Here is a 20,663-nt window from a genome sequence, read left to right on the forward strand (position 1 = left end):
ATAATTTAATAAGGCTATCTTTTGCAGATGCCGAAAATTTTTTTAAATTGAGCTCCTCTTGGAGAGCATCATTTCGTTTAATATTCTGAGAATCAGTTTCGCTGATCGTCGCCAATTGAAAATTGGTTAAATGTTCATATTGTGGTAACAAATGTTTGATTAAAACGGGTTCGTTATTGGTATTTACAATCTTTATATAAGGAGATTCTTTATTTACAATTGCGTTGCTGCTAAATACTCCAGGAGCGATCTCTGAGGCAATTAACACAACGTCTCCTTCTGGATTAAAATTATTAATTATTCTATATGTTTCTGCTCTAGCTGGTAACCAGGTTGAGCCACCTAGATTATTGTGTATAGGTATATCTATATTTATGTTATGTACATGCATTGACAGCAACCATGCATCATAATTTATCGAGCATCGGTATGTTGCCAAAAAATCTCTTCCAATAATACCATCGGTTGGTATAGGAAAATCATCGTTAATTATATGCAGAGTACCCTCAATAGGTGTGTCTTGCATGTAAAAGATGCATTTGGTAATTCCATGGCTCTGCAGTTCACCAGGAATAATCCCTTTTAGTTTGTATTTGCGAGTTGTATCTATGCTTGTACCTGGCAAGATACATTCGCTTTTAATGAGTGATATGTCAGCTCCTGAGTCGACCAGGAAAGTGCACATCTTGCTCGAATTGTTCAATTTGAGCTTTATGAAATTCGAGGCAGCTACGTTTAATGTGTAGACTGCCCGTTTCCTAAAAAAAGATGGTTGGGCGGTGGTTGGATTCGGTCCGCTGTTGGTTGATCAGGTAGGCTGCTTGGTGCTGAGTCAGTGACATATATATATCGTCCCTGACCTTGCTTACTGCGGTAATTGTTATGCTGAGGAGTCGAATTATTTCTTCCTCGTCCTCTGTTATTGTTTTGGTAAAATTGCTGCGTGTTCCCGTTTGTGCTAAATCGGTTAGCTTGTGTATTATTAGGAGTATAGTGCTGCATGTTACCATATGTGTTATATCGGTTAGTTTGTGCATTGGGACGTCGCCTATCAAAATCTCTAACACGTGTATTGCCACGATAATTTCGTGTGTTGTCAACACGATCGTAGTGTTGACGGTGCCGGAAATGCATAATTTGTGCATTTGGTACGCTGTGGCTTTCGTGCTCCGAGTTCTCCAATACTTTTTGTGTGGCTATTTTTATTGAGGAAAAATTTCCTGCTTTAAGTATAGTACGTGTTTCATGGTTTTTTAAACCGTGAATTAGGGCATTAACTCCAGCTTTTGTAGCCATTGAAGCTGCTACATCACCTGGAATTTGCCTTTCTATATAAGTGTTTTGCAGTTGAAGTGTTAATTCTTCTACTTCATCACAAAATTTGTTGAGAGGTCCTCGCTGTTGTGAAAATTTCAATTTAGCGAGAACTTCATCTGGGGTTTTGATTGATGCACAGCGGGCTTTTACATCCGCTGTAAGTGCATCAATTGATACTAAGTTAATGGGTAGGCCAAGTCTTGCCTTACCCGTTAATCTAGTTCTAAGGAATTTTATTGCCATCGGCATATGTTCTGCCGATGTCATTTCTTTTAGTAACTGAGCCGAGTCGATAAATGCCTCCAACTCGTCAGCAGTTCCATCGTACTTTTGTACGATGGCTGTCGCAGTTTTAATATCAAAGTCAGGCATTTTTGGTTTACCTGCCGATAGCCGTCTGCAAAATATGGCTGTTTTAGCTAGAGTTTTTAAAGTAGTTTTCTTTAATATTGTTGTTGTATCCAAGATCTCTAATGATGCTTGGTACTTTGTTGTTAAATTTAGAAACTTATCGCATTCGATGTTCCACTCTTCGTGCGATATCCGATGTTTTAATTTATTTAATTTGCTTTTGTATTCATTATAGAGATCGGAAATTTCTTCCTTTTTCTCTAGAATACCTTGTAGGGTTCTAGCCCTGCCCTTGCTCTTATTTAAATTTAGCTGTATCCTGCAAAGGTGCGAGTCTATTTCTCGTAACCTTTGCATGAATACGCAAAAACAAATGCGTATGTTAACTTGTCTATCTGTTAGTCTGTTTTATCTCTAATTTATGTGCATTCTAAATTTGGTCTATACTTGCAAGCGATTTCCTTGCCTTCTTAAATGCTTGGCGCTTGACGTATCTTGTGTACGTTTGATAAATTGTGAATATCAGTTGTATGGAACAAATGGTCAGTAATAACCAGTACTTCGTATCTTGGTTATCTTGCCAATTTGCGTGCTGTTCCAAGCTATTAATTATATTTATTTGCGGATCTCCGCTTACTGTCGGGGATTTACTTGTTCTAGACCCCATTTTTTTTTGAAATTTAATGTATTAGTATCTAATAATTAAAATTTAACATACAGTATATAATAATTTAATATCCATAGATTCGGTGAACAGATTGTGGTGAAACATTTTTGGGAGGAATTTGTTTTTGCAATCCCGACTATATCTCATGTCTTAAGAGCAATTTGGAAAATGGAAGGATCAAAATACATTATTTGGATTGTAATGTATCTTTAATAGATCTGCTTTGTAGTGTATCAATTTTGATAGACTATCTGATTTTGGTATAAATTACACTGAATAAGAACAAAAGCTAAAATAGAATCCTGACTTTATTTTCGTCGGATTATTGCACTATTCCTCAACAGAACAACATAGTGTAAATGTTTTGTCAAATCAAAATAATTTTAACTAAAATCTTCCAAAATATGATTGTTTTCAAGATGACTTAAGTTTTGTTTAAAGGAAAAAAAAATCGTTAAGGTATTTCCTTTTTCTAAGTTATTCGTTTTTTTTTTTTTGATCAAGAACAACACTTTTTTTTTCAAAAATGCGCATAAAATTTTCTGTCACTTTTCTGTTGACGTCAGGGCGATATTCTGAACCGTTTGAAAACTACACGAAATAAAAATATACAAATTATTCATTTTTGTTTGGTTTTTGACGTAAGTTCAATAATGCTGTTAAAATGAATCTTGATTTGCATCTTCTCCGGTGACATCTGTATTTCATGCATTGGAAAGAAAACAGCGTTTTCTGTTCATCGAACTCTTACCTCCGGATTCTGCTGCTGTTGCTAGTATCACCGTTACTCTCCGACAGTCATGCACCCAAACCGTCCGAGTAGGGAGAGGTACTGCTACGTGTCGAATTAATTTGTAACAACTCGTGGGCCTGTGGCGGGTGTGTAGGCATGTAGGCTGGTTCGGTCTGCCTGTGCGTTGCCCGGTTCTCGATCCGCCACCGGCGCAGCTGGTTTCAGTGACGACGGGGCCATCATCGGCGGCGGTGGTGGTGGCATAGTTACCAAACTGTTGCCGTACAGCTGCTTCACTTCCTCATGGTGTTATGCGGGTGTCTCCGTTTCCTTGGTTCTACGTGGCACTAGTTCTCTGTGTGGCACTAATTCTTCTTCGGTGTGGATGATTTCACACGTTTGTTTCATTGCCAAAAGCAAACTTGCATGCTTATCGATCACCAATCAGTAGTCTGAATTTGTTGCCACTGTCAAACACTTGAATGTCCTTATCCAGGTATAACCAGTTATTTCAAAACGTCACTTGTTCGGAATCGAACTTTTCTCGATTCATAGTTCAAAAAGAATGACATCAACAAACCGATCACGTTCAGGATCAACTTTAACTTCTCGTAAACATCCTTATAACGAACTTTTATCACTCCTGTTCAAAATTGATACATTCACATTTCCAAGTATATTATTCAGTTAGAGGCTATTTTTCTGTGGCACCCTTGCTCGATTTCATGCAACTGAGTTTTTCGTTTGTTGGTTTGCACCGTTTTCACTTTTTCTTTTTCACGGTCGCCATCTGGTAGCTTTTGGCTACCTTTTGGTTTTTTCGAAGGTAAGGATTGCTCGTCCCTAAGGTAAGACTAAGAATGTTTTTTTATTAATTCCCAAGGCTTATTTTATATGCGCTGGCATGTTGCGCGACATGTTTGTATATTTTGGTTATTCTGAGTAAAGCCAATTGGAGAGAGACAGAGAGGCTACCTAGAATTGGTCGCTACTCGGGCAGAGGGTGTGTGCCCATAGATAGCACTGGACGTAGGGAAAAACGCTTGTAAAGCGAAAGGTTCTATCAATAAACAATTGAATATATTTTGCTTTAGCTGGGTGTTTCTCGGCGTTCACGACACATGCGAACCATATGGACGGTTTCGCTAAGGCGTGTACCGAGCCGAGGTAGTTAATTTGAATGAGCTAGAGATAGGTGATTAGATGTATTACAAAGATCCTAGTATGCGTCAAATTGTTAGTGGCAGTGAACAGAGACAGCCTATAAAACGTGGGATTGATGACGTAGACGCTACCATTCGCTGAAGAAGCTGTCACATATACGAGCAGAGAGGCAATTTTGGTGTTGACGCATGCTAGGACCTTCCTATATAAGGACTTTGGGTTCGAATCACTTTTCAAATGCTAAAACCTAATAAACAAGAACGCTGAGCTGTCATTTTTACCTTCGATTTCGTCATCGTGCAATGTTCCATGAGTCGCCGAGTTTATTCTGGCTTTATTGTTCCGAAATTACCGTAGTCTCATCACAATTTTTACAGAGGTATACTACCCATAATCGCAAGTCAGTATCATATTCTGAGGGGTTCCCTATCGACATGGGACTAACTTGCGATTATCGGCAGTATATCCCACGCATAAAAAGAACAATGTTTCAATTAAAAACATTACCACTACTGAATGATAATGATGGCAATACGGCCATTCCTTATGAACCCAACTAGTACGTGATGTCCAAAGCGGTATCGGTTCTTTAGAAACTGGGCCAGCTACAGCCTAACTATTTAGCCAATACCTATACTGCCGTGATACGCATAACAATGCCACCCGACACCTCATCTGCATAGGAAGCAAATGGGACTGTTATGCGGATCATGGCAGTATACTGCCCATAAAAGCATAAGTCATATATGGATTTTTGTCGAAAATGAGTTATCTGTTAGATTGTATTCTGTGTCACCACTGAATCATAAAGCACAAATAAGATTAACAGGTTTGTTTAGAAAATAACAAAAAAAATATCAAAACATGGTTGGCCTATCCATAAGGCTCAATGAAAATGTAAATCTTAAACAGCGTTTTTCTCGGCTTTCTGTTTTTCAATATGGGACTCTTATGCTTTTATGGGCAGTCTCTAAAAAGTAATACTAGCAGAGATATTTCAATAGACTGGCACTGACGACACTCTTACCTATTAAGGCATCTATTTGGGGATCTACACCTAATAGCGATCAAGTTTTCCACAATTAAGCTCATTAGTTTTTATTATCCAGCTTTCTTCAAAACTCATGCAACAATAATATCAGTGGACAATTCCGATTCGAAGTAACCCTGTAAAGATCTGACGTAAAATAATCCGAGATTCTAGCTGGTTCTAGCTAGTATTCCTGCTCCAGAGACACAACCTATTCTAATTAGAATCGGCTGTGTCACTGGATCCGAAATACTAGCTAGGACCAACCAGTATTTCGGTTGAACTTACTGGGAACCATTTGAATGATCGTTTGGTTCTATTCACCAAATCATTATTCTTCTCGCCATCATTACGGTTTAATCGACGGATCGACATTTTCGAATGTATCTTTCATATCTTAGTAAAATCTCAGTACTGTCGAAAACTGAGACTGAAAAATTGAGGACGATTTTATGAACAAAAGCGGGCTTGACTTTTTCTATTGTAATAAAGTGACCAGACATCCCGTCCCGGATTTCAATCGCTTGTCTCGCAAGACAAGAAGTCCAGGAAAGTATCCTGCCTATTACAACATAATGATGTTTACTCCAAAACACCCATCTTGTACATTCATATCGTACAGAACACTCAAAGTTTTGAGTTAAAGGTACCTTCTTATCTCCGAACAACGCGGGGAACGGGAAAATTGAGCCCCTTGAATCTTTGCTAAAGGTTTCAGTGTATTGTTGTGTAAATTTATGGGAAACATACATCTTCACTTGGTTTCTTGACGCGCCCCGCATTCACCCGAAAACATCTGGTCACTTTATATAACATCATCAATACTTTTGCTAATATCTTAGTATTAAAAAAGATAATGAATGTGTAAGGGTCGCTTAATATCATCAAACTTGTGTGATCTCTTGAATCTAAACTCATGCAGCCCCACTGTACTGATCACATCCAATCAAACATGTACACATTTTTAAGCATCGGTATTATAAAGATTCGATTAATGGGGAACTACAATCGATACTGAACCCCAATGCCTGCAAACCATCCTCGCTGAAGTATAAACAGTGGCGATGCCAATAATAAAGCAAACTTCGGTTGTTGGTAGCGACAGCAGACTGCCCATAATCGCAAGTCAGTCCCATGTTCTATAGAATTCTCTATCTACATGGGACTGGCTTGCGATTAAAGGCAGAGTAGTACATAGTAAAAGGTTTATGCATGTTTTGAAACCGATAAAGGACGTCGTAAAATCACTCGTCCCGTTGCTCTATCAGCAGTCAATACTTTCCAACAAGTAGTGCAAGTTCAGACAACTAAGAAATTCGTTCGAATTACCTGGGGCCCTATTCTCACAGTCACGTCACATAGTGACTAGAAGAAAATTTCCTTCTAGTCACCAAGTGACGTGACTGTGAGAATAGGGCCCCTGATTTCTATCATGTGACCTTCATTGCCATCATCATGTGTACAAGTTGCTGATGCACCATACGGCTATTACAAGGAACCGTACACAATCAAAAGTGTGACCATGACCACTACGGAAAAATCGACGAAAATCTAGAACCAACGAAGTCCATCTGCCCTATTGTTCAGCTCCAAAGTGAAAAAAGGTCAATCAAAACTTTCAGGTCATTTATATATTTATATGCAACGATAGTTTTCTTATTTTGGTGATAATAAAGTTTGATTGTAAAATTAGGTCAACAAATTTTTTTTCGGGTCCATCTGCAAACTCCATCTGTTTTCTTGATTCCAGTCAAGCGCTGGGTTGAAATCTGGTTGTTGATGTCGATGCTGCTAACCATTTCGTTACTAGTCGTTCATCTTCCCTAGCCTAGATTTCGTGATATACGGTACTTTTAATTTTTCATTTCACTGTAAGCGCAATCACAATTGGCATTGGCGGTGATAACATTATCGGTCGTTGTTCTTGTAGACATTACTCATTACTTTCGGCTGAGTTAAATCGTATGTACCCGTAAAAATCACTTAAATTTGCTACGCTCTGGTCGTTGTACACAATGGTAAATGCGACGTGGTATTTTAATTCGCACCGTGATTTGATAGGCAGCACTCTAAGTAATATACGTATAATCTTAATCCCGTGGGTTGTCGAAAAGTTGAAAAAAATAAACCAATGGCAGATCGTATTACACTAACGGCAAACAGTACTAAAAATAATCCGGTGATTAATCCTCGCGAAAATAGACTCGCATGGAAAACGTAATACTTACCGATGTAATGTTTTACAATCGACTTATTTTTTGCACTGCACTGCATACCGCTTGTTACACGCGGACAGTAAGGAAAACATCCAATTCCGACGATCTGAACCCGAAAATAAGACTAGCGACATTTTGTTTTAATTATCTTCCAAGAAGACTGAGCAGAATTCACTCATGTCAAAACAATGTGTTTTGACAGGATGTGAATGAATTGTTCATCTAATATACGGTATAGTGGAGGTGGTAACATTTCTTAATGCGTGAGCGTGGTTGTCATTTTTTCGAATCAGCAGAAAGAGATGGAAGATGAAATAAAAATACGTAGTGTCATGCTACGTAGTGATGTCAATATCTACGTCGAGATCTACGTTCAGCTAACCCGGCCACCATGTTTATTTTCTCAAGCAAGAAACTGATACATTCAAAATGAATAATGTTTCCACCTTTCTTTTACTATATTGTGCATATTTTATATTCCCCACGCAAAATTCATCCAAATGGTGTAATGGTAAGGGGAAGCTGGGTAAGATAAGGCATGAGAATATGGGGTGAACTAGGCAGTTCGAAGAATTTTTGATTTTTTTCAATAGTTAGAGGCTGCAAATCATCGCAGCACTAAGCGAAATCGATTTGAGGATGAAAAATGAAGTAATAAGCATATAAAAAATTTTGACGAGAAAGGTCTAATAGACCTTTCTCGTCCGACCTAACTCCCTTTTTTTCTTATTTTTATTCAAAAGACTACACATTTTTAAGAATATTGCCGTTGAAATGAGACTATTTGGAGCTATCGTGATTTTTTAATGATTTTTTTAAATTTGAAAAATGCAAGAATGTTGAGTATTTTTTTCACCTTTGCAAGAATGGTGGGACTCAAAATGTGTGTTTGGGCAACACTGTTTTGTATATTTTTGCTTGAGTTCCTGGCAACGCGGCAAATGAAGTGGTGAGTCGCGGTACAAAGTTCATTGGTTATGTAAACAAACTAAAGTGAACCTCTCGGTGGAGAATATTGCATGATAATGTTTAACCTCACTTTTTTGACAGTTCAGAGAGATTGTTTACATACCCAGGTAACCAACAAGCATTAGTGTGTGCAGTAAAATAGCATATAATTTGCATTTCGGATGCTTCTTGCAGTATATTTGCATCCTTTATGCATATCTATTGTTAATCAGCATTCAAAAAACTGTTAAAAAGCTTCTTGCCACTATTCAGCATTCTGAATGCACAACAGCAGTAAAACAGCATTTTCTTGGCACAGCAGTAGAGTGGCCGTATATTTTGCCAAAAGCGACTTTTAAATAGCATTTAAAACAACTTAAATGCCTATCAGGTAGCCGTTAAGACGCATTTTGCATGCTTATTGGTTACCTGGGTAGTCTTGGAATTTTTGTTGATTCGATCATAGTATGAGAAACTTGGTTTGGTTCGCTGCCAAATGTTAACACTTTCCAAACAAGGTCGCTCAGCTGTAATTTTGATTTTTATTCATTGAAGAAGTAAGGAATTTCTAGCCAAACATTTGAAAAAGGCCTACTGCCAAATGCAAACAAATAGAATTTTCATGTTCTCTATTAAAATCCTGGGACAAAACCTGTGGATAGATGTTTGCTTTTTCATTTTTTCTGTTCATTTGATCTCTTGTCTTGCATAGCCACTCTTTCTTCCTCACATATTTTAAATGGACTGGCTACATTTGACAGTTCCCCCTCACTGCATTTGACGGTTCCCTTTTGCTGCATTTGACAGCTCCCCCTGGCTGCAATTGACACTAGGTTTTTTCGTATCCACACGTCACGTCCCAGTTAAAAACTATCTATCTGACCATGTGCATAAACATAACGCAACAATTAGGGTTGGGAAAACCGGAGGATTTTAAAAAACCGGTATTTTCGGTATTGAAAATGAAAAAACCGGTAAAACCGGTAAAAACCGGTATTTAAAAAAATACAAACTGTGTTAACAAAATAATCGCTCAGCGTACAAAGCCAATTGGGCATTTGATCATTTAACAGAGAACATGATTGGTTCTTACAGTACTCCAATATCGAATAAGCTTTATGAATGTTGATTTGATTACTCTTATGGTATTATGATCTTTTTTTAAGTCCACATTAAGGGGCGGGAATATCGTAGTTGGTAAATCGATTGCCTTATGCGCAGCTCACCTGGGTTCGATTCTCAATCCCGCAAAAAGGGTTAGAAATTTTTCTAACTCAAAAAGAGAGCCATATAACCCTAAGATTAAAACCTCTATAATCAAAATAAAAAATGGGATGTGATTCAGCATCTGGTTTGTGTATCGTAGTATGCAAAGTGTCGTTGCTTATTAGTCCCAAAAGCACATTGATTAACTAGCTGCAGTAAGCGTTCCGAGATTTTAAAAACAAATACATAGAAAATCAGACCTGAAGTTATTGTTTTCTGGTTACCCAAATGCTCGGACGTGAAGGTGATGTTTACCATAAATTGGAACGGGTATCGAAAACGAAAACGCTATAGGTCAGGTTGATCAAGATCAAATTTGTCACTGGTATCCAAAAGTGTCATTCGAACACTCATACTCAATTTATGAAACAGCTTGAGCATAAATTCCGCATTGTCTTAAAAACCAGTGCTTTGTAACAATCTTCTTTTGATTTCATTTCAACGTATTTTCATCAGATTTGCCAGTAGTGTGAATAAATTCAATACAAAATGGAGTAAGGGTATATGGAGTTGATTGTTTTGTCTTGCAGATTTTCTTGTTCCTCCATATTTCGATAAGTTTTATTTGACATGTGGAATTTTTTCGGGTTGTTATCGCTGCTTACATAAGCACTATTCCCCTGCTTATATCATTATTAAAAAAGTCCTAAAACAGGCAAACTTACTGTGCATGGCACCTAATTTGAAAACACAGCAAGTGAAAAGCTTTTTAAAGCGTTTCAAAGCTGTGCAACAATAAAACCCTTTTGTTAAATAGTCCTTCCTACCAAATTACCGAAAATACCGGTTTTTCATTCTTATAAAACCGGTATTTCGGTATAGGATATTTGGACGGTTTTACCGGTTTTCGATAACGGTAAAACCGGTACTCCCAACCCTAGCAACAATGGATTATGAAGAATTTTGATAATGATTTTATAACAAATTATAAAAGGGCCCGGCTGATATAAAAGTCCTAACTAGCAATATGCATATTATAAAATGATTATAAAGGATTATTGTAACTGATTCCAAAAGGATTATAAAGGCAGTGAAATACGTACACAATGAATTAAGGGGAGTGTCTGATGTAAACAATTTGCGCAATCAAACTAAATAAAACAGTATTAAATTTTTAAATAGAATTATAATGAATTCGACCAAAACTTCTTTTACCTTTTTCTCAAGGTTTACGTTTGGCAGTGACCCTTTTCAAATGTTTGGGTAGAATTTAGATTATTTTATCGTTGTTGCGATCAATTTCATTTGGTTTGTTTTGTTCACAATGTTAGTCGCAGAGCATTTTGGTGATCTATGGCAATTGAAGACCTTTACACCCAATACTAGATCCGCTCCTGTTGCAGCTGTTTCGCCCCGTCCGGCACCGAGTCAACCGATGGTCCAGCCTGCGCCGCACTCGTCTGTCGCTATGCCAATGGCAGGTACTTGGATTGAAGGCTAAAATGTCAGCTACGGCTGGTGGTGTTGCTGCAATCGGTTTGCCTTCGGCCATGTTGGACATTCGGCTAACGGGAATATTCAGCGATTCCAATTCGAAGGAAGCAGCGCAGACTGCTTCGGTTCAACAATACGCTCCGGCATCGGACGAAGCTAACACTCCGGCAGGACGAAGGTTTCAATGAGGGGCTCAGGCATAAGTAGCAGAGTCCTTGCACTTACTGCTTGTCGAGTGAACAATTCCGACGAAACCACTGCCGCTCTCGCCAAGTTTGATCACCGTGATTAGTGCGACGTCAGCGGTATAGTGCCAGGAATAGTCGAGGAGAATGCCAGGACTGACTTGCCGAGAGCTACAAGATTAAATAGCAGGGCGTTTTTAAAGTGACCGTAGTATAACGTAGAGGCTTTAGGCAGATGATTTATTCAGCAGAATAAGATAGCAAAATTACCCAAAACATAAGAGCTGGCTGCCGAAGTGAATCCACACACATCGTCACCTACAGAGGCAAGCAATATTGGAACGCAGCGAAATTCCTCACAATGAATTGATCTCGTTAGATGAAATTCCTAGAAGTACAATTTTCATAGCATAATTTAATCGACCGAAATTGTAGTCCTCAGTCGAGAGAGAGAGAGAGAGAGAGAGAGAGAGAGAGAGAGAGAGAGAGAGAGAGAGAGAGAGAGACTGATAGAGTAGCAGCAGCTAGGAATTTTCTTTCGAAAGCTAGCAGCGGTTTCGCGTATCCTGCGCTAAGTAGAGAGCGTTAAGACAGATCTGACCAACGGTTCCGTCCGGTACCACCATAACACACGGCACCGGCGACACATATATTCACAACATACTAATTACTTATCCTTCAGAAAAAGTAAATAAATTGACTATGAAATCTATCATTCGCTGCCTAGTTATTTCGTGCCAATTTGAACAAGACAGCAGTTGCAGATAGCTTTATTGCGGTGCCAAAATTAATGCAACTCGGGATATAATATAAATTTACATATAATTTCTCCTCACTGATATTCTACCAGAATATATAATGCTCTGCATTATTATCACTCCAATCAAATCCTTCTTACTCCTTGTCGTCAGTGCCGAGCGCTATTTTGCATTTTCCGGCTAAATCAACGACAATGCGATAATCGACGAAACTTTTACTGTAATGGAACTTGAAACCGAATAATAAATTATTGTTCCATTCGAAAGCGATAACCTTGTTGTCCTCATGTTTGCAGCTATCATACGCTGGTAGGCATTCTGACCAATGGAAACGTTCTTCGATATGGGCATTGAACGATCAAAATCATTTCAACAACTTATCATCGACCGAATTCGTTACCTACAAAGCTCAGGTAAACTTCACCACCTAAAAATGAATAATCAATCGGATCATCTTGTTAGGAATTAACCCACGAGCAAACAAACAAATGTGTACAAATCCTTATCCATCATCCAGAAAGCAATCGTTTTATAGCCCAATGCTTGATCTTTCGATTCAGCATATGCCACCGGGTTTTACATCCAGCGCCGATTGGTCAATGTATGAACCAGGTTACCATTGTTCCAATCCTCATCCCTCTTGAGTTGATATTCTTTCAAAGAGCATCGAAAGTATTCAAGTAATGTAAATTTTAAAATTCCGTGTAAACAAATCTTAGGTAAACAAGCACACCGAACTGTCAGAAAAGTGAGGTTATACATTTTCACACAATGCTCTATATTTTTGACAGGTATATGAATGAATCATTTCAGCATCAGTGATGCCAGGTCTATTTAAACAATAGCCTGCAGTAAAAATATAAAAGTCTGCAAATTGCTACAAAAATCTTCAATAAATGCGACGTAGAAATGTAGTATGTATATAATTTAAATGATCAAAAATGTTGAAGGCTGGTGTATAAATTGGCTGGCATAGGCTTTGTTCTGCTAAATATTTGTAATCTGCAAAAGATCTGCAGTGAAAACGCAAAATCTACAGATTTACTAATATATATGCAGATCTGGCATCCTTTTAGTATTCCCCACAGTTTAGACTGGAACGCTCTGTTAAAGGCTAGTTTACAGTTCGGAAAACGTGTCACGGGATTTGGGTCCTTGTGTATTTTAAATGGAGCTCGGGATTTCAAATCCCGTGACGGGAATTGAGTCTACACAAAAATGACAGTTTTCCTGAAGTGTAAACCCAACCGCGGGAAACATCACGGGATTTTAAAACTCTCCACACAGAAATCCGGCCGGGAACAATTCAACATAAATTGTTTCCGACGGGGAAAATAGTATTTTTTAGAAGGTTTGCAATTTGCTGCAAGTTGGATACTGTTTGTATTTTTAAGAAGCAGCAGAGTTTTTGGTTTGACAGTTTGGAGAGATCTCGGCGGGAAATTTTCCCTGATCAAATCCCGACACAAATCCTGTGCGAAATCCCGTGATCCATTTCCCGAACTGTAAACTAGCCTTAAGGCTACTGTACACCTCGGGAAATTGATCGCGGATTTTGGCACGGGATTTTGTGCGGGATTTTGATCACGGAAAATTTTCCGCCGAAAAGTCTCCACAGATCTCAACTGTCAAAAAAAATCCGCTCCTGGGTTTAAGGCTAGTTTACAGTTTGGGAAATGGATCACGGGATTTCGCACGGGATTTGCGTCGGGATTTGATCAGGGAAAATTTCCCGCCGAGATCTCTCCAAACTGTCAAACCAAAAACTCTGCTGCTTCTTAAAAATACAAACAGTATCCAACTTGCAGCAAATCGCAAACCTTCTAAAAATACTATTTTCCCCGTCGGAAACAATTTGTGTTGAATTGTTCCCGGCCGGATTTCTGTGTGGAGAGTTTTAAAATCCCGTGATGTTTCCCGCGGTTGGGTTTACACTTCAGGAAAACTGTCATTTTTGTGTAGACTCATTTCCCGTCACGGGATTTGAAATCCCGAGCTCCATTTAAAATACACAGGGACCCAAATCCCGTGACACGTTTTCCGAACTGTAAACTAGCCTTTACAGCTCGGAATTCTTATTGAATTAATAAACAATATTTGATTAGTGAACAACTATGGATTCCGAATCTGATGTTATGTTTATGGGACTTTCCGTTCTGTCGATTGGAATATTGTCAAAAATCAGAAACCGCAAGAACAAGCGGAGCAGAAGATTTTGGGTGAATCCTTACCTCAAAATGCGGCTAGAAAAAGGAAGGTTCACAAAGGATGTAAGTATTGTAATTGTAAATTTATTAGCTTACGATACCCTGTTGGGTACAGTATGTATTCTTAGGGATACCCTAAGTATTCTTAGGGATGGTTCTCAAAATCACCCCTCAATCGTGTGCTTTTTTCAAATAACAGGTGGGTAATTTACTAAATAAATATTTTCATTTCCTTGCTATAATTATCAGTTCGACGATATGCGTTATTGGACAGACGAGTTCACCAGCAACTTTCATATGAACGCAGAGCAATTTGACGAACTGTATCGTCGAATACGACATAAACTTGAACCAAAAAGATGGACTCGGGCTGATTGCATTAGCGCAAAACATAAACTGGCGTATACCGTTGAGTATGTTTCATTTCAGAAATCAATATCGGTGAGATGATATGATTAATATTTGTAGATACCTTGCCGGTGGACCTTTCTTCGAGAAGTATGGAGCAAGTAACTATCGCATTAGTTCCACTGAAAGTTCGAAAATCTTGCGGGAGACTTGTCAGGCAATTTATGAGGAACTAGCAGGAACTGAATTCATGGAATTCTCAGCAAAGAACTGGTTGGGTGTGGCAAATAACTTCCGTAGTAAATGGAACATGCCGAATTGCGTCGGAGCCATCGACGGCAAGCACATCCGCATTAAATGTCCCCCAAACGCAGGGTCATTGTATTACAATTACAAAGTAAGTATTTTAGGCACTGTGTCACAAAGTTCTAGATTTTAACATATGCGAGTGTGCGTCAAGGACTTGCAACGCTGTCTTGTTCGTCATTATGTCCTGAGTGTTGCAACCTCTTTCAGATGTTGTGACACAGTGCCGGTAATTCACGATTTCATAGCGTTTTAGTACGTTATTCGAGTCTTAATTGCAGCGTTACCACAGCATCATACTCTTGGCAGCATGTGATGCAGATTATCGTTTCACTTTTATAGATGTTGGATCTCCTGGTGCGGATGGCGATATGAATGTTTTTGGAAGAACTAAATTTGGCCAGGATATTCTGGAGGATTGCGGTTTGTTGGAATTACCACCTGATGCCAGTGTGAATGGGATAGATATTCCATTTTTCTTCGTTGGAGATGATGCATTCCCACTTTCTTCTCGGATAATGAAGCCATATGGTACAGGAAGTGCGTTCTCCAATGAACAAAAAAATTTCAACTACAGACTTTCTCGAGCTCGCAGAACGATTGAAAATGCCTTTGGCTTACTAACAATGAGGTGGGGCTGTCTGAGGTCCGAATTTCTATGCTATCCGGACAAAGTTAAAGTTATTGTGGGTGCTTGTTGTGCACTCCACAATTTTCTTCTGAAATCATCTCATTTTGATCACGTTGATCGAATTGAGAACGGAGTTTTTATTGAAGGAGAGTGGCGTCGTTTGAATCAACTGGATCAAATTAATTTACCAAGACGTGGACGTCCGAACGAAATAGCAAGCAACATACGGAAAATGCTCACAAACTTCTTTGCTGAAATCGATGTACTACCATTCCAAAGCGATCGTGCTCATTGCATTTGAGGAATTGTGCACAATAAGGGGTGTATTAGCTTAGTCAATATAAATAATAAATAAATCATATACTGCATACATTTCTTACACACAATGAATTAATTTCAAAGAAATTTTGTTAAATCCAGAAAATTCTTTTTCGTTATAGATTTGACTACAGAACAAATCCCATTAAATAGAAAGAATATTGTATATAATCTTAAGTGCGGTAAGCAACGTTGTAACGGTGTGTGCCTTCTCTACTCGCTTGTTCGTTCAATAACACATTGGGGTGTTCCAGTCCCAATCATTGATCTTGCGCAGTGCTGAGGCGCTTATCTTGTATTGTTGATCGGCTTATGAAACATTATTGAATTGTTCCTGGTTAAGTTTCCGTGAGTCTCGTATTCATGAATGAATTTTTGATGTAGAATCGTAATCGGGCGACGATACTTTAGTAGACCTCGTAAATTATAGAAAACTCTATTCGCAGCCGCAACACGTCTTTTTATTTCTTTTTTTCATGTTCCTTGTCTTGTCAGAGGTTATAGTCAATTCGATTCTCGCAGCCTCCCTTCTAAACTGGAAAAATGTCCCTTCCACTGTTGTGCGATCAAGGCGTATGATGACGATGTCAGTTGGTGACCAGTTCGCAATCGGGAGAGGGCTTTCTGCTCGAGTCTTTTGGAGTGGTCAATCCAGCATGCCAGCTCCCCTTTAACCTCCTGGGGGTGACCATGTTGGTTCCTCCAGTAGGCGGTGAAATGTTCTCTTGTTTTACTCCGAAATTGCGTGACTATATCCGAGGAGGGTACCAGTTTGGTAAGCAGTTTGACGGCACGTCTCCCGCACGCTGCTAATGCATCGGCTTCTTCATTTCAGCTGATCCCACAATGACCAGGAAACCACCGAATAGTCAGCGAATCGCAGCAGCTCTCGATAGCCTGTATGTACGGGTGGCGGGATGTACCAGTTTCCAGGGCGGTGATTACCGACGGTCGGGATGCCATCTGTTTTGTTGGCTAGCGCAAAACTAATCGCTACGGATTCTGCTGAGAAAACGGAACAGATTGGAGGGAGGCAGAATGCGAAGTCTGTACCTATCCCCCGGATCCCCTCCCCAACTCGATCGACTAGCTTGGACGCATCTGTGAAGATCCGGGCGTGGTTTGTAAACCGATCCTTTATTAGCTCGGGCTACCTCTGGGGAGGGTCCAGCGCTAAGTGATGTAGATAAGCTGGTGTTCTTACAAGGCCGACTTTCATACCAGGGGAGGTCAACAAGGGGTGCGTCATAGGATCCGAAAATAAGTGTGCATCATAAAGTCAGGGACCTTATGACGCATATCCGTTTTCGGATGTTATGACGTACCCGTTGTGCGTCATAATGCCCCGGTTGTTATGACGCACTGTCATTTTCGGATTTTATGTCGCAATGGACATGTTGGACACTGTAACGCACTCATAGTGTTGGATATTATGACGCACAGGTGCTGCGTCATGATGTCCCAGGTCATAACGTCCTGGACGTTATGTGAGCGTCATAACGTCCGGGACATTATGACGTACGAGAGTGTGTCATAATATCCGAAAGCAAGAATGCGTCATAACATCCTAAGTTATTTTTGTATCGCAACGTCCGATAGTAGTCCTGTGTCAGAATGTCCGGGATCTTATGAGACACACTGATATTGGGATGTTATTACGCAGAGGAATTGCGTCATAATGTCCGGGATAATATGACGCACTCATTGTTTCGGATATTTTGACGCACAGGTACTATGTCATAGCTTCCCAAGTCATAAGGTCCCACAGAAGGACGCGTCATAATGTCTGGGACAATATGACACACCAGGCTGCGTCATAATATCCGGAAACGGGTGTGCGTCATAAGTTCCCGGACTTTATAACGCACATTTCTTTTCGGGTTATATGGCGCACACCTTGTCACACAATGTCCCGGACGTTATGACGCACATTATTTTGGGACGATATGTCCTGGACATTATGACGCAGTTTTTATGCGTCACAATATCCGAATCCATAAGTGCGTCACAGTGTCCAGGTTATCGACTGCGACATTAGATCCGAAATTGAATGTGCATCATAACGTCCGGGACATTATGACGCACAAGAGGTGCGTTATAAGATCCGTAAATGATTGTGCGTCATAACGTCCGGGACATTATGACGCATATCCGTTTTCGGATGTAATGACGCAGCCTGATGCGTCCTAATGTTCCGGACGTTATGACGCACCACTCTTGGGACGCTATGACACGGTGCCCGGAATAATGTCCCCCACAAAATAATAACCGACATGACACATGGAACGCGGTCGACAGAGTGGTGACGCAGATCATGACTGCCTTACAGCGGAAATGGCGTGATGAACAGCGAACAACGGTTTCGGGATCAACTCTCTCCGAGCTCTCGATCGAAGCAGTTCGTTTTCTGGTGCTGTGCATAAAGTGATCAAGAATATATATTGTCAGTGAAGGTCAACCATTGTTTGAGGCAGTCTTTGTTCGCCGGTGCCCAGGCTGGTGAAGTGAATACCGGAATAGCCGGACACGCCGCTATATAAGCTAAGTATTATTTTTCTTTCTTTCATTTCCCTTTCCCCGGTCGGTCTCTACTTTTCCCTTTCCCCTGAATACAAGTTTCATCTCTCGTTTACACCACGTGCTATCCTCGTGCCTTAATGGCCGAGGGCGAAGGAACATTGGATGGGAATGATATTCCCATGGATATACCGGATAAACCCGAAATTACTCCCTCCCCTGATTCCCCCAGTCCTCCCCGTATTAAAACATACCCAGCCAGTTCAAATGAACCCTGGGTGGTGTATTTCCGGCCCAACACGAAATCGCCCAATATTCTACACTGAGAAAAATCCAAACGTTAATTCTATTTGCTTCAAACCGCTTAAAATTCATATGAAGAAGAAATGCTATTGTTATCACGCGCACACATACCTTTTATGTGTCAACTGTATAACCTATGTATGCACACACATAAGTTATATGTGCATATTGTTATAGAATGGGGTTTTATGTGCCTAATAGTTATGAAATGTGAATGTAAGATTAATATTTCTTGTAAATACACACATTAGGTTTATGTGCCAGTAAATAGTGTCTATATGCCTCCGTTAATTGCAAAAATCTATGTGTAAAATCAATAGGCATAACGTTTACTTTTTTTTGAGTGTAGAAATATCACGGGAGCTGACTGCTAACTATCCGTCCGTAGCTCAGATAACACGTGTTCGAGCTAATAAGATACGCGTTATAGTAAATGACCTCGACCAGGCAAACCAGATTGCTCGCAGCGAGCGTTTTACGAAGCAATTCAGGGTGTATGTGCCTTGTAGGGCAGTGGAGATCGATGGAATCGTCGCCGAACCGGGTCTAAAGTGCGAAGACCTGTTGAAGTACGGGGTTGGCTGCTTTAAGGACCCTTCACTTCAAAAGGTGAAGATTCTGGAATGCAAGCAATTGTATTCCGCAAAAACTGAAAATGATAAGACAACTTATTCTCCGTCAGACTCGATTCGGGTGACTTTCTCCGGGTCTGCTCTTCCCAACTATGGATAAGGTTCGCCTACCCGTTCGCCTGTTTGTACCGCGGGTAATGAACTGCAGCAATTGCAAGCAACTGGGCCACACAGCCACTTATTGTGGCAATAAAAAACGGTGCGGCAAATGCGAGGGAGAGCATGAGGATGACGCTTGCGGTGGAGAAACTGAGAAGTGTTTTTACTGCGGGGGCCCTCCGCATGCTCTTAAGTCATGCCCGGCGTACAAGCAGCGCGGGAATAAAATTACGCGCTCCCTTAAGGATCGCTCGAGGCACTCTTATGCAGAAATGTTAAAGAATGCTTCGCCATCTGTCCCTTCCGAAAATTCCTTTGCTCTTTTGGCTGGCGTTGAGCAAGAAACTGACGACCCACAAGAGGGAACATCATTGATTAACCCAGGGGAATCCAGGAAGAGGAGAAATCTAGCCTCCCCTAAATTGCCTCGTAAGGGTGCCAAGGTGTCGTCCCCTCAGAGTGCGCCAACTACAATAAAAAAATCCAACGGAAGTGATGCACTACAGCCGAAGCAATTTGCTCCAGGACTTGGAAATATTAATTCTAACAAGAAGTACCCACCACTTCCAGGGATACCAAAAACCCCAAGTGTCCCCTTTTTTCAAACAGATACTCAGTCCAGTAGCGGACTAATGAAATTTTCTGACATAGTGGACTTAATTTTCACAGCTTTCAATGTTACTAATCCTCTTAAAAGCCTTCTGATACGTTTTCTCCCTATAGTGCAAACATTTTTGAAGCAGTTGACTGCTAAATGGCCCCTCCTTGCAGCGATCGTATCCTTCGATGGCTAAGTCATCGAACGAGGTCACCGATTCGATCACTGTTCTACAGTGGAACAGCAGAAGTATCCTCCCGAAAATCGATTCCTTTAAATTTTTACTAAATAGTTTAAAATGTGATGCTTTCGCATTATGTGAAACTTGGTTAACTTCCGATATAAATCTCAACTTCCACGACTTTAATATAATTCGTCTAGATCGAGAAAACCCCTATGGAGGAGTACTTTTGGGGATCAAAAAGTGCTATTCTTTCAACCGAATTAACCTCCCTTCGACACCAGGCATTGAAATTGTCGCTTGTCAAGTTTTAATCAAAGGTAAAGACCTTTGCATTGCTTCCATCTACATTCCTCCTAGAGCCTCGGTAGGGCACCGAACGCTTTGTAATATCACGGAATCCTTACCGGCACCGCGGCTAGTTCTGGGAGACTTTAACTCGCACGGTACGGTA

General features: G+C 40.1%; 1 protein-coding gene and 2 long non-coding RNA genes across 4 annotated transcripts in view; 1 reads left to right on the forward strand and 2 right to left on the reverse strand.

Moving 5' to 3' along the window:
* Positions 1-15,929, forward strand: part of LOC131683024 (uncharacterized) — a 203,969-nt gene extending 188,040 nt beyond the window's left edge. Inside the window, exons 1-4 of one of the 2 annotated variants that reach the window (XM_058964854.1) lie at positions 14,134-14,339; positions 14,526-14,689; positions 14,745-15,021; positions 15,212-15,929. In XM_058964854.1, coding sequence (XP_058820837.1) covers positions 14,184-14,339; positions 14,526-14,689; positions 14,745-15,021; positions 15,212-15,862 — 1,248 coding nt within the window. In that variant the 5' untranslated portion in view covers positions 14,134-14,183 and the 3' untranslated portion in view covers positions 15,863-15,929. Of the gene's footprint in view, positions 1-14,133; positions 14,340-14,525; positions 14,690-14,744; positions 15,022-15,211 lie in introns of those variants that run through there. The other variant, XM_058964855.1, reaches the window with a different exon arrangement.
* On the reverse strand, positions 6,879-8,010 carry LOC131683025 (uncharacterized). The gene is made up of 2 exons (XR_009304324.1): positions 7,491-8,010; positions 6,879-7,427 (listed from the first exon to the last, which is right to left on the reverse strand). It is a non-coding gene; the product is annotated as an uncharacterized LOC131683025 (long non-coding RNA).
* Positions 11,747-12,966, reverse strand: LOC131683026 (uncharacterized). Its single transcript, XR_009304325.1, has 2 exons — positions 12,556-12,966; positions 11,747-12,496 (listed from the first exon to the last, which is right to left on the reverse strand). It is a non-coding gene; the product is annotated as an uncharacterized LOC131683026 (long non-coding RNA).
* Positions 15,930-20,663: the final 4,734 nt, after the last annotated feature.

The sequence above is a fragment of the Topomyia yanbarensis genome, chromosome 2 (genome assembly GCF_030247195.1).
Source record: "Topomyia yanbarensis strain Yona2022 chromosome 2, ASM3024719v1, whole genome shotgun sequence".
Classification (NCBI taxonomy): domain Eukaryota; kingdom Metazoa; phylum Arthropoda; class Insecta; order Diptera; family Culicidae; genus Topomyia; species Topomyia yanbarensis.